At 51.6% G+C, this 25,660-nt stretch overlaps 1 protein-coding gene and 1 long non-coding RNA gene across 2 annotated transcripts; one reads left to right on the plus strand and one right to left on the minus strand.

The window, feature by feature from the left end:
• Positions 1–449: 449 nt before the first annotated feature.
• On the plus strand, positions 450–14,775 carry Acap3 (ArfGAP with coiled-coil, ankyrin repeat and PH domains 3). Its single transcript, NM_001395748.1, is given in 24 exon segments — positions 450–650; positions 4,360–4,417; positions 4,822–4,941; positions 5,166–5,219; positions 6,361–6,419; positions 6,897–7,080; positions 7,427–7,471; positions 7,557–7,652; positions 7,755–7,829; positions 8,489–8,500; positions 9,141–9,253; positions 9,347–9,398; positions 9,603–9,703; positions 9,776–9,887; positions 10,127–10,335; positions 10,426–10,495; positions 10,604–10,698; positions 10,775–10,977; positions 11,214–11,321; positions 12,312–12,410; positions 12,497–12,717; positions 12,885–12,994; positions 13,079–13,189; positions 13,295–14,775. Coding segments are annotated over 24 exon segments (2,502 nt in total). The 5' UTR covers positions 450–603; the 3' UTR covers positions 13,443–14,775.
• Positions 14,776–16,331: 1,556 nt separating this feature from the next.
• On the minus strand, positions 16,332–25,637 carry Scnn1d (sodium channel epithelial 1 delta subunit). The gene is made up of 9 exons (XR_015621483.1): positions 25,556–25,637; positions 19,015–19,175; positions 18,181–18,253; positions 17,744–17,902; positions 17,189–17,347; positions 16,986–17,091; positions 16,691–16,777; positions 16,549–16,591; positions 16,332–16,433 (listed from the first exon to the last, which is right to left on the minus strand). It is a non-coding gene; the product is annotated as a sodium channel epithelial 1 delta subunit (long non-coding RNA).
• Positions 25,638–25,660: the final 23 nt, after the last annotated feature.

Genomic DNA, 25,660 nt, shown 5'->3' on the forward strand with positions numbered 1-25,660 from the left:
AAGCTTAGGGAGCGGATGCGAAGTGCTGTCTTCTGGGCTCGACTATGTTAACTGTGCTCTACCTCGCAGGGGCGCGATGACGGGCTGCTCCCGCACAAGTGTCCTTAATTCGTTCACTCCCGATCTCCCCACTGCAGTTCCGGAATGTGTCTGCCTGACGGGTTCTAGCCGAGTGCTCCCAAATGTAGTTTTTGTAAACTCCCTGAGTTTAACAGCGGCAGGGATGCCTGAAGTGGGAGAGCCGTGCCCTTCCCTTTCCCGCGGCCCAGCCAAACCACTCCGAAGCCCAACTGCGGCTGCCGGCCCTGCTCCCAACCCCGGTGGCTGAGGACAGAGGGCAGTGACAGGCTAGGGAATGCAGCGGCGCTTTTAGCGACGCTCCCCGGAGGTGACAGCGGGTGGTGCTGGCGGCGGCTGACTTTGGCGACGCTCCCCAGCGGTGACAGGCGGGGCGGGGCCGCGGCGCGCCGGCCTCATACCGAGGCGGGCAGGCGGGCGGGCGCGGAGCGCAGCACAGCGCGGGCGCGACGGACGGTCTACCGGCCGGGGATGCCGCTCGACGCGCCTTGGTCCTCGGTACAGTGAGCACCGCTCACCGCAGCCATGACGGTAGAGTTCGAGGAATGCATCAAGGACTCGCCGCGCTTCAGGTGTGCTGCGGGCCTGGGTTAGGGCGCGGGCGGGGATGGGGAGCCGCCTTTGTGCCGGAGGCGGGCAAGGGGTGTCCAGCATGGTGACCGCTCCAAGTCCACCTGGACGGAGCAGAAGACCTGGCACGAACAAACCGGCTGGAGCCGGAGTCGCGGTCCCCTAGCTGCGCAGCTCCGCCTCCGGCCTCGGGGGACCGGAACAAAAGACGCCCCTGTACTGATCACCTCGCGCGCGGGGGTGAGTGCTCAGATTGCCTTGGGCAGCTGTGTGTCACTGGGCATTTGCGTTCGGTGCCATCTCTAGAACTGTCCACCCTTCTTTGTGTGTATGCTTTAGTGTGCCACAAGTACTGAGCTCCTCCTTGGCCCTGTAGTCCAATTCTGACTAGGATTGTCTGGCACCCTGCTTGATCTCTATCTTGATCCGTATGTCCAGAGCAGTGTATGGGTGCAACCAGCTGGAGCCATTAAGGCCCGAGATGGACACCTTAGTGAGAGTTAACGGAGGTATAAGTGACCCAGGAACCTGGAGATGTAGAGGCTGTGGGGATGAGGAAGTCGTGTTTAGGTGGCAGGGTATTATGGGCCTTATTCACCTATGGGTTTGTTTCTTTTATTGTTCCTGGAATACAGTCATGCACATCTGTGTGAATCACATGGCCACACAGATATACATCTGTTTCATTGGGTGACATTTGGCAGACAGTAATGGAGTCCCTCCTGTGTGTCACTTGAAATTGTGTACCTTCATGAGGCCCCCTCTGTATATGCCTGTACACAGGGGAACATGTTCTGCCACTCTGCTCTTCCTTTGAGTAGGTGCCAGGCGGCGCACTTGAATGTGTGGGTGATCTGCAACACTGGGTTGGTGTGCATGATGCATGCACATAACCTAGTGTGGATGGACACGTGTGTACATGTGCTACATCTCTGTGGATTCATGAGCCATGTTTGTCACGCTACTAGACACATGTTGATGTATGCAGGTGTGTGTGTTTTAGCATGCACATGTGTGCACTGTGTCCCTGGAACACATGTCCGTACGCCCTGTGCTAATACATGTATGCATGTTTGTGTATAGGCATGTATCATGCCTTGGCACATGTGTGCTTGACCAATATGTACATGAATGCTGGGTTTCTGAGGGCCTACCTCAGCAGTCCAGCTCTTGGCAACACCACCTTGCAAGACAGTCAGCAAGAAATACCTTGGAGTGTTGTAGTTTGCCAAGAGTGTCCACTGACTATAGGCAGGGGGCTTGAGGCAGTCAGCTATGCTCTTCTGTTTTCTATTGAGAGGAGTGATCTGAGAGCCTCTGTTACCCCACAGTTCTTCATCCAAGCTTGGTAGGAATCATGGCCAAGGAATGGAACTGGGACCCAGTTAAAGCACTCTCATCTTTGCCCTGACCACTTTCTTCGAAGCCCTGGCTCTACCCTGCCCTGTATAGGGGTTTGGGCCTAAGCAGAGATCCATTCACCTCTGGGCCTTCTTTGCCACAGCCAGCCAGTTGGACTTGTGGGGCTGCAGTAGGTGTGGCAGCTGCTTAGGCTTAACGTTGTTTCTTTTGGTGTCGGGGAGTGGAGTGCTGGAGTAGGGGCTGAGGATGACTCTCTGGACATTGGTCTTGGGGTTATGGAACCTGGCTCCGTGGTTTTGGGTGGGCTGTGGTTTGATGGGTTCGAAGAGTACTTTGTCTACTTTAAGGTGTTACTGGGGTTATAACTTGGTCTTTCTGGCCAAGAACCTTTAGGTAGGGCAGGGTGGGGCTGTATGAAGGATGTGGAAGTGAGGTGGAGCCTAGACCCTAACCTGGTAGTTTTGCTTTGGGACTCTTGGCCTAGGATAAGGGCTTGTGACAGCCTTAGGAATGTCTCATAGTCCCTGAAGCTGTGGGTGGGGGTGCAGGGGAGCCCCGGAAGAGAAGCCAGCCCAGCCTTGGCTGCAAGCCCTTCCCTGGGTGGGGCTTCAAGCGCTGAGTCATGGCTTTGGTGAGGGGGCTCCTCCCCAACCTCCAAGCTGCTGAGGAAGTCCCTGTCTGGCAAAAAAAAAAAAAAAAAAAAAAAAAAAAAACCAGACATAGGGCAGAAGGGGATGCCTCAGGTCCTGGCTGAGGAAGGGAATGCTGAGAGACTCCTAGGACAGAACGCTGGCCCCTTTGAGCTTTTACTAAGTGCCCACTATGTTCCCCTGTCTCTATGAATACAAATGCCAGCTCCTGGTGCAGCCCCTCCCAGTTTCTGGCTCCCTGGCCAGCTGCAGCTCTCCATGCAGCTGTCTGGGCTGTCAGGCCTGCTTGGGGAAGCCCTGAATTGGTCTCTCCTAGTCAGATAGCTACATCTGTGTTCTGGAACTTTTGGCTCTCATAGTGGCCAGAGTCCTGGAACAGAGCCTCCTGTGGTGGCCTGTGTTAGGCTCATAGATAAAGGCCTTTTTTTTTTTTTCCCAAGCCAGACAGGCTGTACAGCATCCTTCAAAGGCATGGCTGCCAATGGCTGCAGCTCTATCCTTGTCTGCTTTAGGACTCATGGTGCCTTAGTCCTTAAGAAGGGATGAGGCTGACGGACAGGACCTTTGAGGGTTTGTGACTAGGGCAGCTTGGCCATTTCAGCCCCAGGTCCTAAATGAAACTGTGTCCCCTATGCTTCTCAAGTCCTTTACCCAGGAGAAGCTCTAGAACAGGTCTTTCTCCTTTCCTTTCTAAAGAGTAGGGCAGAAAGGGGTGAGGAACTGCCAGAACTAGTTGGCTTCCCTTCTGATACCCAACCCCCAGCCAGCATAAGACTCATTCCTAGAGGTCTGTCTAAACCTTTGGCCTATTATGTTCCCAAGGTACCTCTTCCCATGTAGGCCACATGGGCCTAGCTCACCAGCTGAGCTGATTTTATGAGGTGGGGGACTGCTGGGAGCCTGCCCTTATTTCTTATTTCCTGTTCCCAAGTTGGAGTTGGGGGGTGCAGTCACGTGCCTGATCCATCTGCCTTTGGCTTCCGGGGATTCTCCCAGGCTTCTCTTGGTGATGTCATCATTAACTCCTCTCTCCCCAGGGCATCTTCTTTATCAGTCTGGAATTTTTGGGAATGGGCTCTGAGGAGACCTGACCCATCTCTTCTGGCTGGACTGAGCTATATGGAGTCTTGAGGTTGAGGGAGATGGGGTTTGAGGCATTGTCCCTTAGCTGACGGTTCATCACCAACTGCTTTAGGGTTACCTAGCTTGGAGCAAAGAAGTAAGGGACAGGCTTTTTCCAGTAAGGAAGGGCTGTCCAGATGGGGTCGAAATTCAACTTTGAGCCCCAGCGAGGACTGTCACGGGCACCAACACCACATCATGAGACTTCAGCATTATTATGGTTAGGAAATAAGGACTTGTTTAACCTTGTTTCATGGGGCATTAGCTACACTGTAGTGTGTGTGTGTGTGTGTGTGTGTGTGTGTGTGTGTGTGTGTGTGTGTGCGCGTGCGCGCACATGCATGCGTGATATCATTGGATAGCCTATGTGGCAAGACTAGGTGGCTTCAGCCTGCCTGATGGGCTCTGGGTAGCTCCAAAGTGCTAGACCTGGGTTCCAGTTATGTCGGTCAGGCAGGGAGGGTGTTTACTGCTCTCAGCCTCAGTTTCCTGGAGCCTCCTTCTGACAACAAAAGCCCTGGGAGATGCAACAGGACGTGAAATTCCAGCTGATCTAACCACCCAGTTCTTGTTGCAGGGCAACTATCGATGAGGTAGAAACAGATGTGGTTGAGATCGAGGCTAAACTGGACAAGGTAAGAAACAAACATGGTGGTACATAGAGGGCCCAACTTTACTCTGTTCACTCCGAGCCCAGTCTGGAACTATGGGATGACTCCAGGTTTATCTGCCTATGTCTGAGATGCCTGTGTCCTATTGAATGGGAAGCAGCTGCTGTGCTTGCTATGCATAGTGTGACAGGGATAGCCAACCTCTCCTTCTAGATGATCCTCTGAAGACCTTGTAGATGCTATATAGTCTGTCCCCAGCCCTGAAGAGGGGCAACTATGTCTGGATGTTAATGGGCCTGAGTTAAATTCTGGCTGCCCCTGGCTGAAAGTGTATCCTCTCTGGCCTACCTGGCTTTGTGGCAGATCTGAGTTATCAGCTTGGAGAAACTGTCAGGTCCTCATTTTGTCCACTCTATCCCCCCGTGTAGCTGGTCAAACTGTGCAGTGGCATGATCGAAGCTGGCAAAGCCTACGTTACCACCAACAGGCTCTTTGTGAGTGGTGTCCGAGACCTGTCTCAGCAGTGCCAGGGTGACACCGTCATTTCGGTGAGGCGCCAGTGTGGTGTGGTGGGGGAAGGGAGAAAGCCCCCTAAAGGGTGTATAGATCATGAGCATTGGGAGGCCTGCACTCTGCTCTGCTCAGTACATCTAACCCTAACCTGGGGGCAGGGAGGAGTCTTTAGGGACTTGAAGGAGACACTACCTACATGGCTCGTATGCCCTGAGCCCCACTGCTCACCCCCGTGTGACCTCCCCTTGCTTTTCTTCAGGAATGTCTGCAGAGGTTTGGAGACAGCCTACAGGAGATGGTCAACTATCACACGGTAAGCCCCATGGGGCATGCGGGGTTTCTGCTTCCATTTGAGAATGTGCCGTGTATCTTGAAGGCTCTAAAGATGAGAGCAGAGCTGACTGGCTCTTAGGTAGGATTCAGCCTGCCTGATGGGCTCTGGGAAGCTCCAAAGTGCTAGACCTGGGTCCCAGTTACTCATGGTGGCCATGAGTGAGAGAGGCCATGTTCTGCTCCTTTAATATATAGAAATGGTAACAACCTCAAGTCTATGGGTTAGTGTGAGGGATGTTTCGGGGCAGGGGGTAGGGTGGGGGGGATGGTGCCATGTCCCCAGCGGTGGCCAGACTGTATCCTAAGGCAGCAAGCACACAGCTCCTACGTGAAAGCAGCAATTCCTTGGGGTGAGGAAACCTTGGAAGTGTCTTCTTCACCCCAAGTCAGGCAGAACTTTCCATCCCAGGCCAACTTGTTTCTGGATGACAGACTCACTGCCATCCAGGCAGGGTGTGGTTGCCTTGCAAGGCCCCAGTGTTGATGTGAGCAGACACGTAGGACATGCCAAGTCTCAGTGCGATAGGGTCATGGCCTGGGAACCAGCATCCCAGACTAAACAAGGAGTCTTCATTTGGCCACACTAGGGGAATCTCAGAAATGAAACAGCTTGGGGTGGTTCATCCTGGCAGCTGCCTGTTTGTCTATCCACCCCTGACCTGGCTCAGCTCCCCTCCATGTGTCACTGTGTGTGTGGGGGGGGGTGATGTGGAACCATGTTAGTTCATCAGGGGTTCCAATCAGTGACCACCTCCTCCAGGCTAGGCCCTATGGGAACTCTCTGCTATGAGTTCTTGTTGCTGGTAATCAGCCTTGAGGCAGCCCATATGTGCCACCCATGCAGATATCAAAGGTGTAGTTTAGAAGCCTGCTTGCCATCACATTGGTCTGTCTCTAGACTGGCTGAGAACTAGGTGTGAAGATGGGCTACAGTTGTTACCTTTGGTCCCCAAGAGGCCACCCTGGTACATGGCAGGCTCCACTTAGTGTTCTCTGTAGAGAGCTGGGGCCCGGGAAGAGATGGGCAGGGATCCCAGTTCTCACCTGGTAGGTGATGGGACTTTGTCTTTGGAGTCCTGTTAGTAGTGACCCCAATAACCTCCACCCTGCCTCTATCCCAGATCCTGTTTGACCAGGCCCAGAGATCGGTGCGGCAGCAGCTCCACAACTTCGTCAAAGAGTAAGTGACCAGACCCAGAAGCCCCTAGCCCCATAGCCAAGTGCCATGGTGAAAGCTGAATTCCACGTCCCATCTTCTGGACAAGAAGGGTAGCAGGTCCTTGGCCAAGGATTCAAGCTGTGAGAGGCCTTTGCCCTCTGACAGGAGGTTCAGCCAACATGGGCAAAGATAGGGAGATTGACGAGACAGGCCAAGGTGGAGTTGTAGTTTATTCCCGTACCCTAGAGGAGATGCAGGCTGACATTTGAGTACATGAGCCGGGGTCTACACTAGACAGGCTGGTGAGTCATAGAGCAGGGAAGAGGGAAGAAAATGTTTGGTAGAGTCCAGGAGGAGATAAGGAAAAAGACCCTGCTCAGGAACCATTGGGGGATATGCGGTAAGAGAGAAAGTGAGAGAGCCCAGGATGTCTAAAACAATACTATGCTCTCCTCTTCTGACCTCTGATTCTTGGCATCTATGTTGGCTGACATGCAGGGATGTGCGGAAGTTCAAAGAGACAAAGAAGCAGTTTGACAAAGTGCGAGAGGACATGGAGCTGTCCTTGGTGAGGAATGCCCAAGCCCCAAGGCACCGGCCCCATGAAGTAGAGGAGGCCACAGGCGCCCTCACTCTCACCCGGAAGTGCTTTCGCCACTTGGCCCTGGACTATGTGCTGCAGGTTAGCCGTGGAGCAGTAGAGATGTGACTTCTCCAGTGGGTAGGGATGACACCCAGCAAAGCCTGGAGGTAGGGTAGTCAGTAGGAAGATGGAGGCTTCGATCTTATACAGGAGGCCTCTAGGGATAGAGGCAAGGATAAGAGTTCCTGGTTTCGTTCAGATGAGACAAGAGGAAAGGCTGTGAATCAATCACCCAGCTCCATCTTCCTTATGACTTTTCCTACGATACCATGCAGAGACCTAAAACCTACCTGGGGTTTGGGAACTACAAGCGGTCCAAGTGAATTAGGGGAATGTATGGGCTTCTGGGCCCTGACACCTGACCCGTTTGCTCTTCTTCTGGCAGATCAATGTCCTCCAGGCCAAGAAGAAGTTTGAGATCTTAGATTCTGTGAGTGCTTGTGTGGAGACATACCCATGGGCATTGTCTGAGCAATAGGATCTGGGCCTTACTCGGGCTCTACTCTCACCTGCAGATGCTGTCCTTCATGCATGCCCAGTACAGCTTCTTCCAGCAGGGATACAGCCTTCTACATCAGCTGGACCCCTACATGAAGAAGCTGGCAGCTGAGGTGAGCCTACAGGAGTGGCTCAGTGGCTGAGCCTTCAGTGGGGGCTCCTGATTAAGGTCTTGGGAAGGGGTCTACTGCCTCCCTGTGATGCCCTCCCCACAGTTGGACCAGCTTGTGATTGACTCTGCAGTGGAAAAACGTGAGATGGAGCGCAAGCATGCTGCCATCCAGCAACGGGTGAGGCCCTGGGAGAGCAATGGGAGAATGTCATTAAAGGCCATTACTCCATCGTCGTCATCATCACTCCACACCTCTGATCTGGGGCACCAGTAGACACGTTCACAAACCCTGCCCTTATTCCCAAGACTGTCCACTTACTACCTATTAGGCCTTGTGACAACTGCCAGCTGAATCTGCTCTACCGCAGCAGAGGGAGGGGCCCGTCTTTAAGGGCATCAGGATAGTGAGCTTGATAAATGGAAGCGCTGGAGCTGGGACCTGAGACCTCACTCCTTAGAGCAGTGGTTCTCAGCCTTCCCAATGCTGCAGCCCTTTAATACAGTGCTTCACGTTGTGGTGAAATTATTTCGTTGCTACTTCACAACTGTAATTTTGTTATGAATTGTAATTTAAATATAATATAAGCTATAATATAGATACCTGATATGCAAGATATCTGATATGCAACTCCCAAAGAAGTCACGACCCACAGGTTGAGACTAGTTGCGGGCTTTTTCTGGGGCCTTTGCTCAACTGCTGGACATTGGTCCTAACTATCGTCCCCCAGAGCAGAGATTAACTGCAGTGGGATAAAAGAACCTTGCGGTGTTTGGGAGCAGGGTCATTATTCACTGGTTCTCTCTTTCTTTTTTCCCTCCTGCTTGCTTGGGTCTCAGACACTCCTGCAGGTAAGAGAGCTGAACTCTGGGTTATACACATGGGGCTATTCAGGGTCCCCTCTTTCTGGGGTGTTTCAGCACCGAGGACACCTCCCTACCCCAGCGCTCCTGATGCATTTTGGGAAGAACCTGTAGGCCAGCTCCTTGTTGGCATCAGCAAGATGAATCTAGCCAGGCCCCTATAGGAATGGTGGCAGCTGTGCCGTCTTTCCCCTGCTCAGGCTGAGAGCAGGTGATAAGGTCTTCCTTCTACTGGCCCGGCCTGTCAGACAGCAGGACACACAGGACACCCAAAGCTCTCTGGCTTCTGAATGGAGCTCTGTCAGGCAGCTGGAGAAGGTCCAGCTGGCAAAATGCATGAAACACTTAGAATGGCGGGCGGGGGGCAGGGAGTGCAGCTTCCTTCCTGATCATAGCCTGCTTGTTCCTACAAGCTTAGTAGTGGGGGATGGGGTGCCCGGGACCAGCTGTGAACACAAGGCATCTTCCCATAGTGTCTTTGGACAAAGGGCCTTGCTTGGTCAGGAAGATTGTCGTGGTGGGCAGAGGTTCCCTGAGCATGTGCCTCACCTTAGCTTTTGTTTGGGTTGAGCCTGGGAGGGGATGGGGTCCTCCAAGGTCCTCCAAAGGCCAGCTCTGTCTTCCTTAGGACTTTTCCTACGATGAACCAAAAGTGGAGTTTGATGTGGATGCACCAAGTGGCGTGGTAATGGAGGGCTATCTCTTTAAGAGAGCCAGCAATGCCTTCAAGACCTGGAACCGGTAAGGGCTTAGCTCAGACAGGGCAGAGGGCAGAGTGGATGTGGAGCCAGCTCTGCCTGACCTCCTGTCTCATCTCCCATTTTCCCTACTCAGACGATGGTTCTCCATTCAGAACAGCCAGCTGGTCTACCAGAAAAAACTCAAGGTATTACGGGGGGCAGGATCACTTTCTGGCAGACCTCACCCAGACTGTGGGTCAGGCTGCTTAGTGGATATTGGCACAGGGCTGAGGACACAGACAGGCACCGAGTCCAAAAGGTCAGCGGGGTAGGGAGTTAGAGGCACACTGCCCGAGACTAAGATAAAGGGGAAAATGGATATGAGAGTGGTGAGCTTGTACTGCCCACAGGATGCACTGACTGTGGTGGTAGATGACCTACGCCTATGCTCTGTGAAGCCATGTGAGGACATCGAACGGAGGTTCTGCTTTGAAGTTGTGTCACCTACCAAGTGAGGAGGCCTAGCCCCAGGAAGGGTTGGGGAAATCCTTGCTTACCCAAGCTGACCAGCCCCTCCCTGCAGGAGCTGTATGCTGCAGGCTGACTCGGAGAAGCTGCGACAGGCTTGGGTTCAAGCTGTGCAGGCTAGCATTGCCTCTGCCTACCGGGAGAGTCCAGATAGCTGCTACAGTGAGGTGCACTGCTTCTCTGCTTCCACATGTGTATATGTACATCAGAAACAGCTCCCGTAGGCCACGTTCGTGCTTGTGCAGGCGGTTTGTGCATGCGTGTATGTGCAGTGTTTGCATGTGTACATGCATGCAGATTTGTGTTTGAGGGGCCCTAGCCTGAGCTGACCCTTCTAACCGGGGATCTTCTGGGGAGTTGAGACAAGCTCCTGAAGGGCTGAGTGGCTCTTCGCACCATCCACCAGAGGCTGGACCGCACAGCATCACCATCAACAAGCAGCATTGATTCCACCACGGACTCTCGGGAGCGTGGAGTCAAGGGCGAGAGCGTGCTGCAGCGAGTGCAGAGTGTGGCTGGTAACAGCCAGTGTGGCGACTGTGGCCAGCCAGATCCCCGCTGGGCCAGCATCAACCTGGGTGTGCTGCTCTGTATTGAGTGCTCAGGCATCCACAGGTAGCCCTCCTTGACTCTGGCTGGACAGGGCTGGCCGACGGCTCTGGATCGAGCCACACTTTGGTCCATTTCTCTCCTCTTTCTGTCTAGGAGCTTGGGTGTCCACTGCTCTAAGGTACGATCGCTTACACTGGATTCCTGGGAGCCAGAGCTGCTAAAGGTGTGTGAAGGGCTCTTGAAGATGAAGCCCACTGGAGCCCCAAGGAGTCTAGGGTGGGATTTAGGTCTTTGAACTTGGACTAACACTCACATACACTGTGCCCCACAGCTGATGTGTGAGCTTGGAAATAACACCATGAACCAGATCTATGAGGCCCAGTGTGAGGGCCCAGGCATTAGAAAACCCACAGCCAGTAGTTCCAGGTGAGGTTGAGGACAGCCAGCTTGGCCATGGGAGTCCCAGCCTGTGGATGCAGTCTCATGTTCACCTCTGGTCCAGGCAGGACAAAGAGGCGTGGATCAAGGACAAATACGTTGAAAAGAAGTTCCTCCGGAAGTTGACTTCTGCACCAGTCCGGGAACCCCCAAGACGCTGGAGGGCACAGAAGTGCCAGCGCCCTCACAGCTCCCCCCACGCCCCCACCACCCGCCGCAAGGTCCGGCTTGAGCCCGTCTTGCCCTCCGTCGCTGCTTTGTCCTCAGGTGGGAGGGCTGCCAGCAGCTGCATCTGAGCTCATGTACCTGGGCAGGTTTGGGGACAGGCTCAGTGCAGCCCTGGAAAGAGCCACCAACACTCAGTGTTATGGTGGGGTTGGGTACGCTGGAGGCAGGGCTTCACAGGGGCGCCCTGGAGCTCTGTCCGTCTCAGCATGACGTGAGGCATTCCCCAGTGCCAAGACTCAGTTTCACCATCTGAACGTATGCCCTGTCCCTTGCAGCTGGCACTATGGAGCGCAAGTTCCGCCGAGACTCCCTCTTCTGCCCTGATGAGCTGGACTCCCTCTTCTCCTATTTTGATGCAGGGGCTGCTGGGGCTGGTCCACGCAGTGAGTGCTGGGAGAGCTTCCCTTCCCATGCTCTGTGTTCCCCAAAGGCTCTATCCCACCCTCAGCCAAAGTAACATGAGAGGAACAGTTGTGCCCCCCTGTACAAATGTGGATGACACTTCCTCAAGAACTTGAAGAGACGGGGACAGGGTGGTGATGCCACAGAGGGTCAAGACTGGGAAAACATCCAAAGGGCAAAAGCAGAAGTTCTCACCTTGTGGTTCTCGACTCCTTTGAGGTCCCACATCAGATATCCTGCATATCAGATATTTGCATTTTATGATCCATAACAGTAGCAAAATTACAGTTATGAAGTAGCAGTGAAATGATCTTATAGGTGGGAGGGGTCAGTCACCACAACATGAGGGACTGTATTAAAGGGCCTCAGCATTAGGAATGTCGAGAATCACCAGGCTAGAGTTATCTTGATCACTAATTTGGGGTTGAGCACACAACTGTCAATAATGTGTGGAAGCCAAGCATGACGGGTTACACCTAAAACCTCAACACTCAGAGGTTGAGACAGGAGGACTGTAATGGATTCAAGGCCGTCCTGTGCCACATGAATCTGAGGCCATCCTGGGTACATTTGTAAGACCCTTTCTCAGGAAAAGGAAATTTGATGTATGAAGTGTGGTTTATGTGCATATAGGTGTGTGTGTGTGTAGCAATCACATGTGCCTTCGATAATGAGGTTGACAGCAGAGGGCGCTGTAGTGCCAACCCTGCTGCCTGGGTAAAGACCTAGCTTTAAAATCCAAAGGGAGGGAGCACTCTGGGTTACACTGGACAGGACGGGCTTCCTCTGCCCCTCTGAGTTATTGCTTGGTTTTCTCTACTTTCCTTTCAGCCTAGGCAGGTGTTTCCTAGTAAGGGCTAGTCCCACCCCTGAAGGGGAGAATCTGATAAAGGGTGGTTGGGGCTTCAGCTTTTCCTCCAGTGTTCTGGGACCCTCCAACGCTAAGGATTCCCTTTCCTGTGGTCCTCCAGGTCTAAGCAGCGACAGTGGTCTAGGAGGTAGCTCTGATGGCAGTTCGGATGTTCTTGCCTTCGGGACAGGCTCTGTGGTGGACAGTGTCACCGAGGAAGGTGGGTGTGTGTCTCTCTGCCTGCATATAAAACACCATCCCAGCACCCCTGAGGGTTTCAGCTCCCTATCCTTCACCCTCCCACAGAGGGTGCTGAGTCCGAGGAGTCCAGCAGTGAGGTAGATGGAGAAGTGGAGGCCTGGAGCTTGGCAGATGTACGTGAGCTGCATCCCGGGCTACTGGCACATCAAGCAGCACGTACCCGTGATCTGCCGGCACTGGCTGCAGCACTGGCCCATGGAGCTGAAGTCAACTGGGCTGACACGGCAGATGAGGGCAAGACACCACTGGTGCAGGCTGTGCTAGGGGTGAGCACGGGCAGGACTCGTCTGAAGAACAAGACTGCATTTTTTTATTGTTCTAGATAGAGATCAGGGTTGATCCTGTTTGGGGGTGCTCATGGCAGGAGGTCAGGATGCATAGGCCCTACCACAGTGTCCTTTCCTAGTTCAGTCTGATTTCCCTGCATCTCCAGGGTTCCTTGATTGTCTGTGAGTTCCTCCTGCAAAACGGAGCTGATGTGAACCAAAGAGACAGCCTTGGCCGGGCACCATTGCACCATGCTACACTCTTGGGCCGTACTGGGTGAGTTCTTTGGGTCTCTCTTGTGCTACTGCCCCCTCACCTTCAACCCATTTCAATAAGCTCTTCCACCCTACCCCACCCCAGCCAGGTCTGTCTATTCCTGAAGCGGGGGGCTGACCAGCATGCCCTGGACCAGGAGCAGCAGGACCCACTGACCATCGCAGTTCAAGCAGCGAATGCTGACATTGTCACACTGTGAGTTGGGCAGGGTCCTGGGGGGCGGGGGGCACAGTCACTTGAAAAGAGACAGAGACTGTGTCGGGGCAGAATCACCTTACTTACACTGTTCCCCACCCCCAGGCTTCGCCTGGCCCGCATGGCTGAGGAGATGAGAGAAGCTGAGGCACCCCCTGGTCAGCCAGGCCCCCTGCCAGGCAGCAGTCCTACCGAGCTGCAGTACCGCAGGTGCATCCAGGAGTTCATTGGCCTCCACCTGGAGGAAAGCTAGGACCTGACAGGCCGGGCAGCTGAGGGATCCCTTTCCCGACCCCAGCCTACCCGGCCCAGAAATCTTGCATGTCCCTGAAGACCCTAGCCCCTTCTCTAGCCACAGCCCTGCCTGTGACAACTGTGGGCCCATCCCAGCAGCCCAGTACCCTGGTGTTCCTGGAGTCCTCACTCTCTTGCTTTTCCCTCCTTCTGGCTGCTCGGATGCTCAGCCAGAGGATAGGAACCCAAGCACTACATCTTTAAGACCCACATTTGTGGGTGCTGCATCGTCTGGTGCCCCTCATTTTACCTAGGGGAAACCTGTCTTCAGGTGGTCCTTCCTTCAGGGACCTGGGCTGTTCATGGCACAAACCACTCTTGAGGTCCATGTCACCCTGTGCCCCACTGCCCTCAGGGCCTATTTCAACTTGTGCCCCTATGTTTACTGCCCCAAACACTGGCCTGCTAGCTAGGTCCTTCCTACATACTCCCAGAGCCCTTCCTCCAGCCGAGGGCTGGTGGCCGGCCACCAGCACCTTCCCTGGCAGGAGTGGCAGCCCACCCAGGGAATCACCCTGAGTACCTTGCTCAGTGACCCCAGCATCTGGGTTGGGCTTTGATGGTGCTGGGAGGTGGAGCTTTGGCCCAGGTCTTCCACCCAGCCTGGACGCTGGCGTCCCAAAGCCTCGTGGCTGGCCACTTGGGACCTTGTGCCTGAGGGCTCAAATCCATCCCTGCCTCCTCCAGGGGCACTGTCGGGTTTACCTGGGCCAGAGCCAGTACCTAAAGCAACTGGTACTTTCCACCCTGTGCCCAATGTTCTTTGTTACTGAGAGGATTTTCTACAACAACCTCATTCTGACTTTGTGTGCGTCTTTTTTCTGTGGACGCTCAAGGACCATCCTGATCCCAGCTCTGCCTGCTGCTGCGGAGGCCCACGTAGATTTCCTCCCTGCCCTGCCCCCAAGCTTCACTCCTTGGGCTGGGCCTCTGATAGGTCCAGTGGTCCCGTATGTGGGGGGCCCACCAATGCCTTCAATTTCCCTTTTTCTGGAGGAGTCCCAGGATAGAGGCTGGGCCCCTCTGCATACTATGGGGTCCTTGGTTTGGTCAAGGGCACTCAGCTGGTCACTATGCAAACACTGCCCTGGAAGCATCCATGGACAGTGACGTAGGCACTGGATCAGGGCCTCTGACTCCCTTGCTTGATGGCTGTGGCCCTAAAGAGCAGAATCAGCTTTTTCCTCCTGCTTGAGCTCTGCCCACCACCTACCCTGCCACTTTTTGGGGTGACAGGACCCCACTCCTTCCTGCTATGATCACACTCACTTAATAAATCTCTGCCGCTCGCACCCACTGCCTGCTCATTGCCGTATCAAACCTTGCTTGGCTCTGTCTCAGCTGAATGTTTGCCTGGGAACAGCCTGAAGCAGAGTCCCAACACTGTCCCTTCCCAAAGGGATCTAACCCAGACAAGCCAATGCTGGCCTGATACTTTGAGAGAAACTGACACCTGACACCTTCAGCCCCTGTTCTCTGGCCTCTCCTCTCTGCCCTTCTCTGAATTAGACTGTATCCCTTGATAGGGAGAAGGAGGAACACAGTCAATGAGGGTAGCTGGGGCTCTTGTCCCTGATTTGCACCCAGTGTCCCTTACCAGCAGTGTGTCTGCTGTGCTCTGTTGCAAGGGGCCTTTGAGGTACATTCTGAGGTTTGTAGCTTACCCTGATGTAGGTGGTTGGGGAGACACATGTATGTGTCTGACAACAGTCGGAATGACTGGTTGTACGGCAGAGCAGCCCAAGGTCAGCAGATGTCTTGACTTGGATTTACTTTTTTATTTCTGCCGCAAAACCAATTCAGGCCCTGTCTGATATGTGCGTGTGTGCACATGTGCATGCATGCGTGTTCGAGAATGTGTGCGTAACATGAATAGGCAAATGTGATAACAGGTTCCACTATGTAGAAGTACCTCTTCACACACATGAACATGAATGGATACATGCTCATATCCAGAGTTTAGAAGTATATCGAGGAGAAACTTCACAGCCCTTGGGTTTTGGGACACCCCCCTCAACCCAAGGGACCATCACCGAGCAAGGTAGGTGGGTAAACAGAGTCCCTGGCATGTTGGATATATTTAGTTTCTGCATAGGTCAGATGTTACTGCTTTCTGGGCCCTCAAATTGCTAGTCCGGCTCACTCTGGGCAACTAGGGAGCCCACCGCTGCTACAGCTCCCAAAATTATGCTGAGGGATTGGATGGCACTACTGGGGTTAGTTCAGTTGTCAATATCTTAAGGGAGTTCTGGGGATGGTGGTACACGCCTTTAATCCCAGTACTTGGGAGGCAGAGGCAGGAGAATATCTGAGTCAGGACTGCCCAGAGAAACCATCTCAAAAGAATCTCAAGGGCCTGGAGTTTAGTTCAATTCTTACATTGAAGCAGATCTTCCAAAGATCCTGGGGGCACCCGTGTGAGCTTTTGATGGGCCTTCAGCATCACTCACTAAAGCTTGGGGTAGAGGTCTCAGGCTGGCCTGGGTGGAGATGTGGGCTTCCCTGAAGCAGTACCGACCCCAAGCCAGGACACCTTCCTCACAGCAGTACCAGTGGAAATAAAGAGCAAGGACGGTAACAACCAGCTCCAGCACAGAGGACAGATAAGCGGAACCAGTTTCCAGAGGCTTCCCATGGCACGGTGCCCCTGTGGAACCTGTGGGTAAATCCATCAGGGCCTCCCAGACCCCACCTATGAGCAGGACTGTGTAGAGCCTGCCTCTACTCAAATCACCTCAGAAAAGGTGGTCAACCATAGGCCGTATTCCCAACCCTAGCCCTGGATCTCTCCAGCCATCACCTCATCCACAACATGGTAGTTAAGCCCCTTAGAGAATGTTCACTTTGGTCACACTGCCTCTTGGATGGGGGGACAGAGATATACCCACCTCTGGTTCTTGCTCCAACTTGAGCACCACAGGTCTTGCTCTAAGCCAGTTGGGATCCAGTCCTGCATAGAGAAGGCTTGTAAGGCTACACCCTTCCCCACTCCAATACCTCAATGGTCTGTGAGGAGCAGAAGGGACATTGGCTAGTCCTCTCCCACCATTCCCTGTAAGACTCACATTTGATTTGGCTGAAGGCCACCTGGAAGTCCCTGCAAAGATTCTATACAAAGACATTTTGGGAGAGACAGCACCACCAGTCATCCCGCGGTGCCTTCCAGGGAACTGATGCCCAATTCCCAACATCATTGTCCCCTCTTGCCTGCAAGGCCTGGGGCAGTGGGAAATGCAAGGAAGCTGGTGGGGTTCCAGGTTCTGGTAGCGTCGGTAGAAGCAATGACCTGAGGAACTGTTGAGAGAGCCCATTAGGAGTGACTGACTTGGAGACCCCCAGCAACCTCAAAGGAGATGACAGACTGGGTGTTGTTTGTGGCTGCAGAACTAGAGTCTGGCTGGAGCAGATCTCCACCATCTGCTGCTGGAAGCAGGACACTGAGACAGTAAGGACTTAAGCTGAGGGTCCTGCCTACACATGATTCAGGGAACCTCCTTGTCACCCACTCACCCGCGTAGTGTTTAAGGTGTTATACAGCAGTCCCAAATCCACGCTCTTGGCACCGCCGGTGCAGAAGCAACAGGGACTTCCAAGCCAATGCACCTTGTCTTGGGGGAAAGGTGCTTCAGCTTTGTTCACTCCAACCTGAGGCCCTCCCCCACCGCAGTGCCTGGCTTTGACAGGAAGTCCGATAACCCTGCTTACCTCTCGAATTCCAACGGTAGCATGAGTCCAACGGCAATATGAAGTCACTTGTGCTCCAGAAGAGTGTGTTGTAGCTGTGAACCATGACCTCAATTCCAGCCTCCAACCACAGAAGAGAGAGGTGTCCTTGCATTTTAGCCTGGAGGATCAAGTTGATCTCTGGGGAAACCAAGGAAGAGATATGAAAACACCTGGGCAAACATAACTTAACAGTCACGTCCAGATGCCTGCCAGGGATTAGCGCTCATCTGTGATGCCAGGGCATTGTGCAGCTCAGACATAGATCTTGTGATGGAATGTCTGGAAGTGCCTGAAATGCTTAGGTACTTGTCACCCTCCACCCCATCATGGACACTCTGAGGGGTCATGGCCTATCTATTGTGCAGGGAGTTATTGGGAAGCTAACTCCTAGCTTTTACCAGCAGGACCCCAGGGTAAAACAACTCTGCTGGTGAAATAGAGGGGAACAGCCCAACAACATTGCCCTGTTTATTATCCATCCCAATAATAATTACAGGATTATTCCATCCTGTCATAGCGATGAGACAAGATCACCATGATTTTGGTGACTGTCTTCCCAGGAATTGGGGAATAGGGCCAAAATGTCCGTGTAACAGAAGCAATATCATCCCTGAGCAGTTGACATACCTGAGGAGTAGGCACAATAGAAACAGTGGCCACCAGTGCTATTACAGAGAGGACACAGGGTTAGGTCTACCACAGACCATTGTCTGTCCCTGCCAGAAAAGTCTTCTTTTCTTTCTTTTTTTTTTTTTTAAGATTATTTATTATATATAAGTACACTGTAGCTGTCTTCAGATACACCAGAAGAGGGCACCGGATCTCCTTACAGATGGTTGTGAGCCACCATGTGGTTGCTGGGATTTGAACTCATGACCTCTGAAAGAGCAGTCAGGTGCCCTTAACCGCTGAGCCATCTCTCCAGCCCCAGAAAAGTCTTCTTAGGGACAGCAGCATACCAGCACTGTTACCTCCTTCAGTCCCAGAACTCATCAGTCTGAAGCCAAATTTGTACTGGCTGTCCAGATGACTCAGATGGTCCAGCTGAAAGTGGAGTTTATGGCTGGGGATTTCAGCAAAGGGGGTTCCCATCTTTCACTAAAGTTAAACTTGTAGTGGGCAATGATGTTTTCCCAGGCAAAAGCGTCAAGTACTTCCAGATGTTGGCAAATGAGGTCTGGCCTGTAGGCATGGCCAGTGTTTCTGTGGAGAGCCTTGTGGGTTTCCCTATGGCACAGAGCAGGGTGTCCCAGCACTGTGTGGCTTCAGTGTCTCTGTGTGTCCAATGAAAACAAGCCGTCCATCCCTCCTTTCAAGCCAAGAGAGAAGCTTTGAATTAGTAGCTGGGCCTATATACTCTCGTGACTTCTGACTTGAGATCAAGTCTCCAGCCTGGCCATTTCCAGGGCCACATGCCCTCCTGGCAGGCTAATATCCACTCCTTACCTGGGATTCTACTTGGTCCTTCCTCCTGAGGTGCCCTACAATTGCACGCTCAGACTGACCTATAAAGTTCCCCTTCACCCAATAACCCTGGGATCCTAGTAGGGTCTAGGAGTTCCTTTAGGAGTGACACAGAAATCTGAGAAATAGGACCACGAGGTATCATCTGAGACCCCACCCAGGGATATATTCCAGGCTGATCTACGTGTTGGGGAGCCCATACCCAAGGCTGACAACTCTCAGACCCTCCACTGATGTGGGTTTACATCACATAGAATAACAGACGGGAAGAATTTGCACTCAGAGAGCGGGGATATGGCCATGATGACTGGGTAGCTTCAACACTGCTCTAATAGAAGCACAAGCTGCCAGTAGAGCATCCAGAGGCACCCAGGAGCAGCATTCCCCTGGGAACTCTGAAGCTGGTTCTGATGGGAGCAGACAAGGCAGATGGAGCTGTGGATGGTGGCATTTGCACAGAAGAAAATGAAGAAGTACAGACCTTGAGAGCCATGGGGCAGACCTGAGTATAGATTTCAGAGTCTCTAGACATGGCAGGAGCTGAAATGCCAGCCCCTGGCTTACATACAAAGTTATACACACCTATGCATATACATGTGTGTGCTCACACACACCGAGCAGCATGTCCAGTGTATACTAATCTCCCAGTCAACTGTAGCTGCGAGCTTTTCTACCCAGTCTCTTTGTTCCCAGAGCAATGATTCTGAGACTTTCTTATTTAAGAATAAATGCCTAGGCTGTAAGCTTTGGCTCCTTTCCCGACTAGCTCGTAACTTACATAACCTATTCTAGTCTGTGTTTGCCACATGGCTGGTTACCTCTCCTCAGTTTCATGCATCTGATGTCTTCAGAATTTGGGGTGAATCTCCCACTTTAGACTCTTTTTTTTTTTTTTTTTGGTTCTTTTTTTCGGAGCTGGGGACCGAACCCAGGGCCTTGCGCTTGCTAGGCAAGTGCTCTACCACTGAGCTAAATCCCCAACCCCTAGACTCTTTTCCAGAATTCCTATCTCTCTGCCAGTTGTCTCACCTTCCGATCCTGCCTCAGCTCATTGGCCGTCAGATTTTGGTTGATTAGGTGATGCTTCCGCACGGTGAATAAGAGAATCGTTCTCTCTGCAGTCGAATCCTGTTCCACATGAGCTACATGTTTATTCCAGCCTCTTTCTTGCCTACTTCCATGTCTTTATGTGCGCTCAATATGCATAGTTCACATATAGTTGTGACACCTGGGCACACAGTGGTTCCAACCCACCCTGGGGGGCACTCTACACATTGTTTGGATTTTTTTCATGAAAATAAAAACATTTTTATTGTAGAAGAAATAAGCATTTATCCCTTAATAACTTAACAATCTAAATAACAATGAAGAACATAAAACCCACATGTAGTTTCATTCATTAGAAATAGATTCTTTGGGGTTGGGGATTTAGCTCAGTGGTAGAGCACTTGCCTAGGAAGTGCAAGGCCCTGGGTTCGGTCCCCAGCTCCGAAAAAAAGAACCAAAAAAAAAAAGAAATAGATTCTTTTCTTATCTCTTTTTTTAATATTATTTAACTTTATTATCTTTTTACTTATTCACTTTACACCTTGGTCTTCGGGGTCATTCCCTCCCAAAATCCTTCTCCCATCCTCCCGCCCCTTCTCCTCTGAATGGGTGTGGGCCCCTGGCACTTCAAGTCTCGGTGAGACTTAGGCATTTGCTCTCCCACTGAGGCCAGACCAGGCAACCCAGTTAGTAGAACATAACCCACAGACAGGTAACAGCTTTTGGGATAGCCCCCCATTCCAGTTGTTCAGGACACACATGAAGGTCGAGCTGCACATCTGCCACATATGAGCGGAGAGGCCTAGGTCCAGCCCGTGTGTGCTCTTTGGTTGGTGGTTCAGACTCTGACATCCCCAAGGGTCCAGGTTAGTTAACTCTGTTGGTCTTCCTGTGGAGTCCCTATCCCCTTCAGGGCCCGTAATCCTTCCTCCTGTTTTTCCATAAGAGTCACCAAGCTCCATCCACTGGCTGAGGGTGTCTTTATCTGTCTGAGTCAGCTGCTGGGTAGAGCCTCTCAGAGAACAACATGGTCCTGTCTATTTGGTTCAGAAGTCTGATGGAGGTGGAGGAGAGGCAGTAGGAGAATGCAGATCCCCCTGAGATGGCCTGGAATGGTTTTTTCTTTTTAGTATTTTATTATTTATTTTCATGTACATTGTTGGGGTAGAAATCTCGGCTTGCATCTGGACAAACCACACCAGGCCAACATGATTCCATGTGGAGAGGTTTAATGTAAGGATGAGACAAGGGAGAGGGATGAGAGAAAGAAGAAGAGTAGAAGAGGAGAGGAGTAAATGCTGGCCATGAGCACGTGGAGGGAAGGGGGTAGGGGAATGAGGAGAGAAGGGACAAAGGGGAAGAGGGGAAGAGCAAGGGAGAACAAGAGCAAGAGAGTGAGGAGGGGGCAAGCAGCCCCTTTTACAGTGTCAGGCACACCTGGCTATTGCCAGGCAACTGCGGGGCAGAGCTTAGACAGAATGCTAACGGGTGTGTATGTCTGTATATGTGCATGTGCCTGAGATTAGGGGCACCCCTCAGAGCTGGACTATACAAGCAGTTATAAGCTGCCTGATGTGGGTGTTGAACATGAGTCTTCTGCAAGAATAATACACGTTCTTAACCATTGAGACATATCTGTAGCTCATTCGGAATAGTTTGTGAGGTCCAACCCAACGTAGACTATACCCCAGTAGGGGGCGTAGTGGTTTAAATATGCTTGGCCAAGGTAGTGGCACTATTTGAAAGTGTGGTCTTGTTGGGTGGGTGTGGCCTTGTTGGAGTAGGTGTGCCCTTGGAATAGCTGTGGCCTTGTTGGGGTGGGTGTGGTCTTTTTGGAATAGGTGTGTCACTTTGGGTATGAGCTTTAAGACCCTCCTCCTAGCTGCCTAGAAGCCAGTCTTCTGCTAGCTGCCTTAGGAACACAAGTTCCAACCCCACCTCTGCCTGGATGCTGCCATGTTCCTGCCTTGATGATAATGAACTGAACCTCTGAACCTCTGAACCTCTGAACCTGTAAGCCAGCCCCAATTAAATGTCATCCTTATAGGAGTTGCCTTGTTCATGGTTTTTGTTCACAGCAATAAATCCCTAATTGAGACAGAAGTTGGTACTAGGGACTGGGGTATTGCTGTGATAGGCCTGACCATGCCTTTGTTTGGAAGAATGTAGATTTCGGGACTTTGGATTTAGTAAGCAGTGGAATGCTTTATTTAAGTGGGGCTTAATGGGTTATCCGAGTAGAAATATGAAAGACTGTGTTGTGGAGGGTGATTTGAACTGTAGAAGCCTGGTTCTAGAGGTTTTGGAGAAGAATTTTAATATGTGGCTGAGAGACTGTTCTTGCGGTATTTTGGTGAAGAGCGCGGCTGCTTTTGTTCCAAACAAGATTCTATCTGAAGCTAAACTAAAGAGACTTACATTTGCATTGACAAAGGAAGTCTCAACAAAGCCCAACAGAGACTCTGTTCTCTGGTTAAGGTCTCATGTGTGCCAAACTCAGAAAGGAAAAATATAAAATATATGGTTCAAGTAATAAAGTGGCACCAGGAAATGAATGGAGCTGAGTCCTAAGCTTACTTTTTGTATTTGCAGTTGAACAAGGAATGGTTTGGACTTTTAATCTGGAATGACTACAGTCCAGAAATGGAGGGCATATTGCTTCTCGGCCTTTTGGTTAAGATCACGTGAAGAAACGGAGGGCATTCTTGAGATCCAGACCTCGAGACTGGGAGACATGGGCTTTTGATTCCAATCTTGAGGAACAGTGGTCATGAAAAGCTTAGGCCCAAGCCTGATGGTATACACCTTTAATCTGAGGGGACAAATAGATCTCTGAGTTCAAGGTCATCTTGGGATAAAGCAAGTTCTAGGTGAAGAAAAGCTTTAAGTCCAGGCATGGTAGTACACACTTTTAATCCCAGCATTAAGGAGACAGTCATGCAGATCTCTGAGTTCAAGGTCAGTCTACAGAGGTGGGGCTGGAGGAGCTGAGAGTTCCACCTCTTGTTCCTAAGGCAGCTAGCAGATGACTGGCTTCTAGGCAGCTTAGGAGGGTCTTAAAGCTCACATCCATTCCAAGAAGGCCACACCCACTCCAACAAGACTGCACCCATTCCAACAAGACCACACTCATGCCAACAAGGCCACACCCATTCCAAGGGCACACTTCCTAACAGTGCCACTCCCTTGGCCAAGCATATTTAAGCCGCCACAAGGGGAGACAGGCTAGTTACCACCTCAGTACAGCAGATCTAAAAAAATGGCCTGCCCTGATTATCAAGAAGGGATCCCCATTCAACCCCAGGAGCCAGCACAGAGAGCAGAGATCATGCACTCCTTAGTACTTTGAAGATGGGCTCTTGTTCAGGTGCCTCGATTCTTCCCCTAAGAGTGTGGTACACAAGCTGAGATGGTGACAGCTCCAGCAGGTCATAAAGGAAGAGGTGGCTTGAGGCTGGTGGGAAAGTCTTCTCTTTATAGCCTGCTCTGGGCATAGAAGGGGAGCTCTTGGGGAGGCAGAGATGTAGGGTTCTCTGCCAGAATCTTTTTCACCCTGAGCCTGGTGGAAGAGGCTTAGGCTCCTTACCCTAGTTTTAGTGATCGGGTTGCAGATTTGGGATGGGAAAGTACAGAGAGAATCTCTTGTATACTGTATGGAAGCATTACCTGTTCATAAAAAGCTGATGGCCTTCTAGCATAAGGCAGAGTTCTGGAGAGAGACAGGAACCCTGGGAGTTAGTGAGAGGCAAGAAGTTCAACCCAGACTTGGAAGAGATGGACTTATGAAACTGAAGAGGGGTACCCAGCCATGTTGCAGACATAGACTAAGATAAACGGGTTATATAAATTATGAGCTGTTTGAGAGAATGAGCCAAAGCTTAAGTAAGGCCTGGGCATTTATTCATAAATAATTGTCAGAGTCGTTATTCTGGGAACAAAAGGGCTGGGTAGAAAAGCCCGTGGCTATAGGAAAGAGATCTGTTTGGGGCCAGGACCTGAGAGCTCCTGAAACTCAGAGTTGGGACTTCTGCCTGCCACCATCTGCTTGGCTCTAAGTCTCCAGCACTGACCACAAGCGTTTATGGTTGAGTGGCACTGACTGGAGCCCATCACTCCCAGAACACAGGTATTCCTTGACCAGTTACTGGGATGGGAACAATTTGTAGGAACAACTTTGGACCTGGGTGTGTAGATGGTATCAGGTGTCCTGAATGGGTGGAGATTCACCTTCTCCAGTGCCTCAGCCATATTATTTAGTGGGACATGCTAAAACACACATGAAAGCCACACATACACTAAGACCCTGCTTCACACTCAGAGACAAATCAGATAGTAGGTGTGGGAAACTAGAGACAGGCTAGCCAGACGCCACAACCCCAGGAGCTTTAACTACTCCTGTCTCTTCTGAGGAACCTTACGTGTCTCAGAATGACCCCACTGGTTTGTGGGTTGAGCACATGTACAGAGAATTCTGGTTTCCTTAAAACCACAAAATGTTCTTTTTGTTTTAATCTCAGATGCTTTAGATTGTTCACGGAAGCTGCAGATAGTTTCTGCAAGTGTTTGATATTTGGAATTCTGGGGACTCTTGAAAGGGTATTTAAATGCTAGGACCCCAAGTGGCTTTTGCTGCTGCTACTGTTGCTTCTGCTGCTGCTGTTGTCGTTGCGGTTTGCCAAGTGGTCATTTGTAAAGAGATGAGAAGTAGATATTAGATTTCCTAATGGTAAAGATCAAACTTGCCCCCAAGGAACTGGACACCGCTAGTCAGTAGGAAGTAGTCCAATGATATCAACACCTTCTTTCCTCTCTAGCCTTGTTCCTCTCCTACCTTGTGCTGTGGGTTTTGGGGGGAGGTTGGAAGGGGTAGAGTTGGGGTGGAGAAGGATTGTAGGAAAGGGAACCCATAAAGTAGCCAAAAGTCCAGCTACAAGCACAACCCTTACCATCCCTCACCTAGGACAGATTCTGCCTTCTTGACTAATCAATTTTAAGGACCTGTGTTAGACTGAAGGAGTGAGTGCCCACTCCCAATGCATCCAGCTTAAATTAGAATACCAAAAGGGATGAGATGATTAGCCTCTTGGTTCTGGAAGCAGGCAGCAGTCACGATGACCTCCCAGGAGAGGGAAGTTGTGCTGGGAAAGAGTGGCTCAGGACTTAGCTGGTCAGTTGGGAATCACAACTTGTCACTGGCCAGCTTTGTGGATTTGTCCAGGTTATCCAACCTTTCTGAGCCCATTTCCTTAAGTGTAAATGTGACTAAGTCACTCTTGAAGCCTGAGGTTCAGAAGTGGTACTAGTTAATATGGCTGGTGAGGGACTTCCAGACTCAGCATAGGCCGTGCAGTGTCTTCCACATCTAAGTGCCATTCCTTTAGAGGGTGGGAATGGGTTTGTTGGCATTCAGCAGCAGAAGAGGAAGAGCCTGGACCAAGTTGTATGCATTAGAGCAACTCAATACTCCCAATACTGCTGCGGCTGGAAAAGGGAGGGAGGGAGGAAGGAAGGAAGGAAGGAAGGAAGGAAGGAAGGAATGAAGGAAGAAAGGAAGGAAAGAAGGAAGGAAGGAAAGAAGAAAGGAAGGAAAGAAGGGAGGAAGGAAGGGAGGGAGGGAGAGGGGAGAGAGAGAGAGAGAGAGAGAGAGAGAGAGAGAGAGAGAGAGAGAGAGAATATGAAGGAACACTGGCCTCTAACTCACCCCTCCTCACTTCTTCCTGGGAAACCCAGACAGAACAACTAAGGTTCGGGGAAGGCACGAGGAGGGTCTGCTTCATGTATTACACTTGATCTGGGCCCCAGGGTAAGTGTCTCCTCCTTCCTGGCCTGTCTCACCTGCTTCCCCAGGCACTTTGGTTCTGTTGTGAAGAGGAGGCAGGCTGTAGTAGCGTAAGGCTGTCCCCAGTTGTCGATCCATGAGAGTCCCCTGTGGTCATTACT

Source organism: Rattus norvegicus, chromosome 5 (genome assembly GCF_021556685.1).
Source record: "Rattus norvegicus strain SHRSP/BbbUtx chromosome 5, alternate assembly SHRSP_T2T, whole genome shotgun sequence".
Lineage (NCBI taxonomy): Eukaryota > Metazoa > Chordata > Mammalia > Rodentia > Muridae > Rattus > Rattus norvegicus.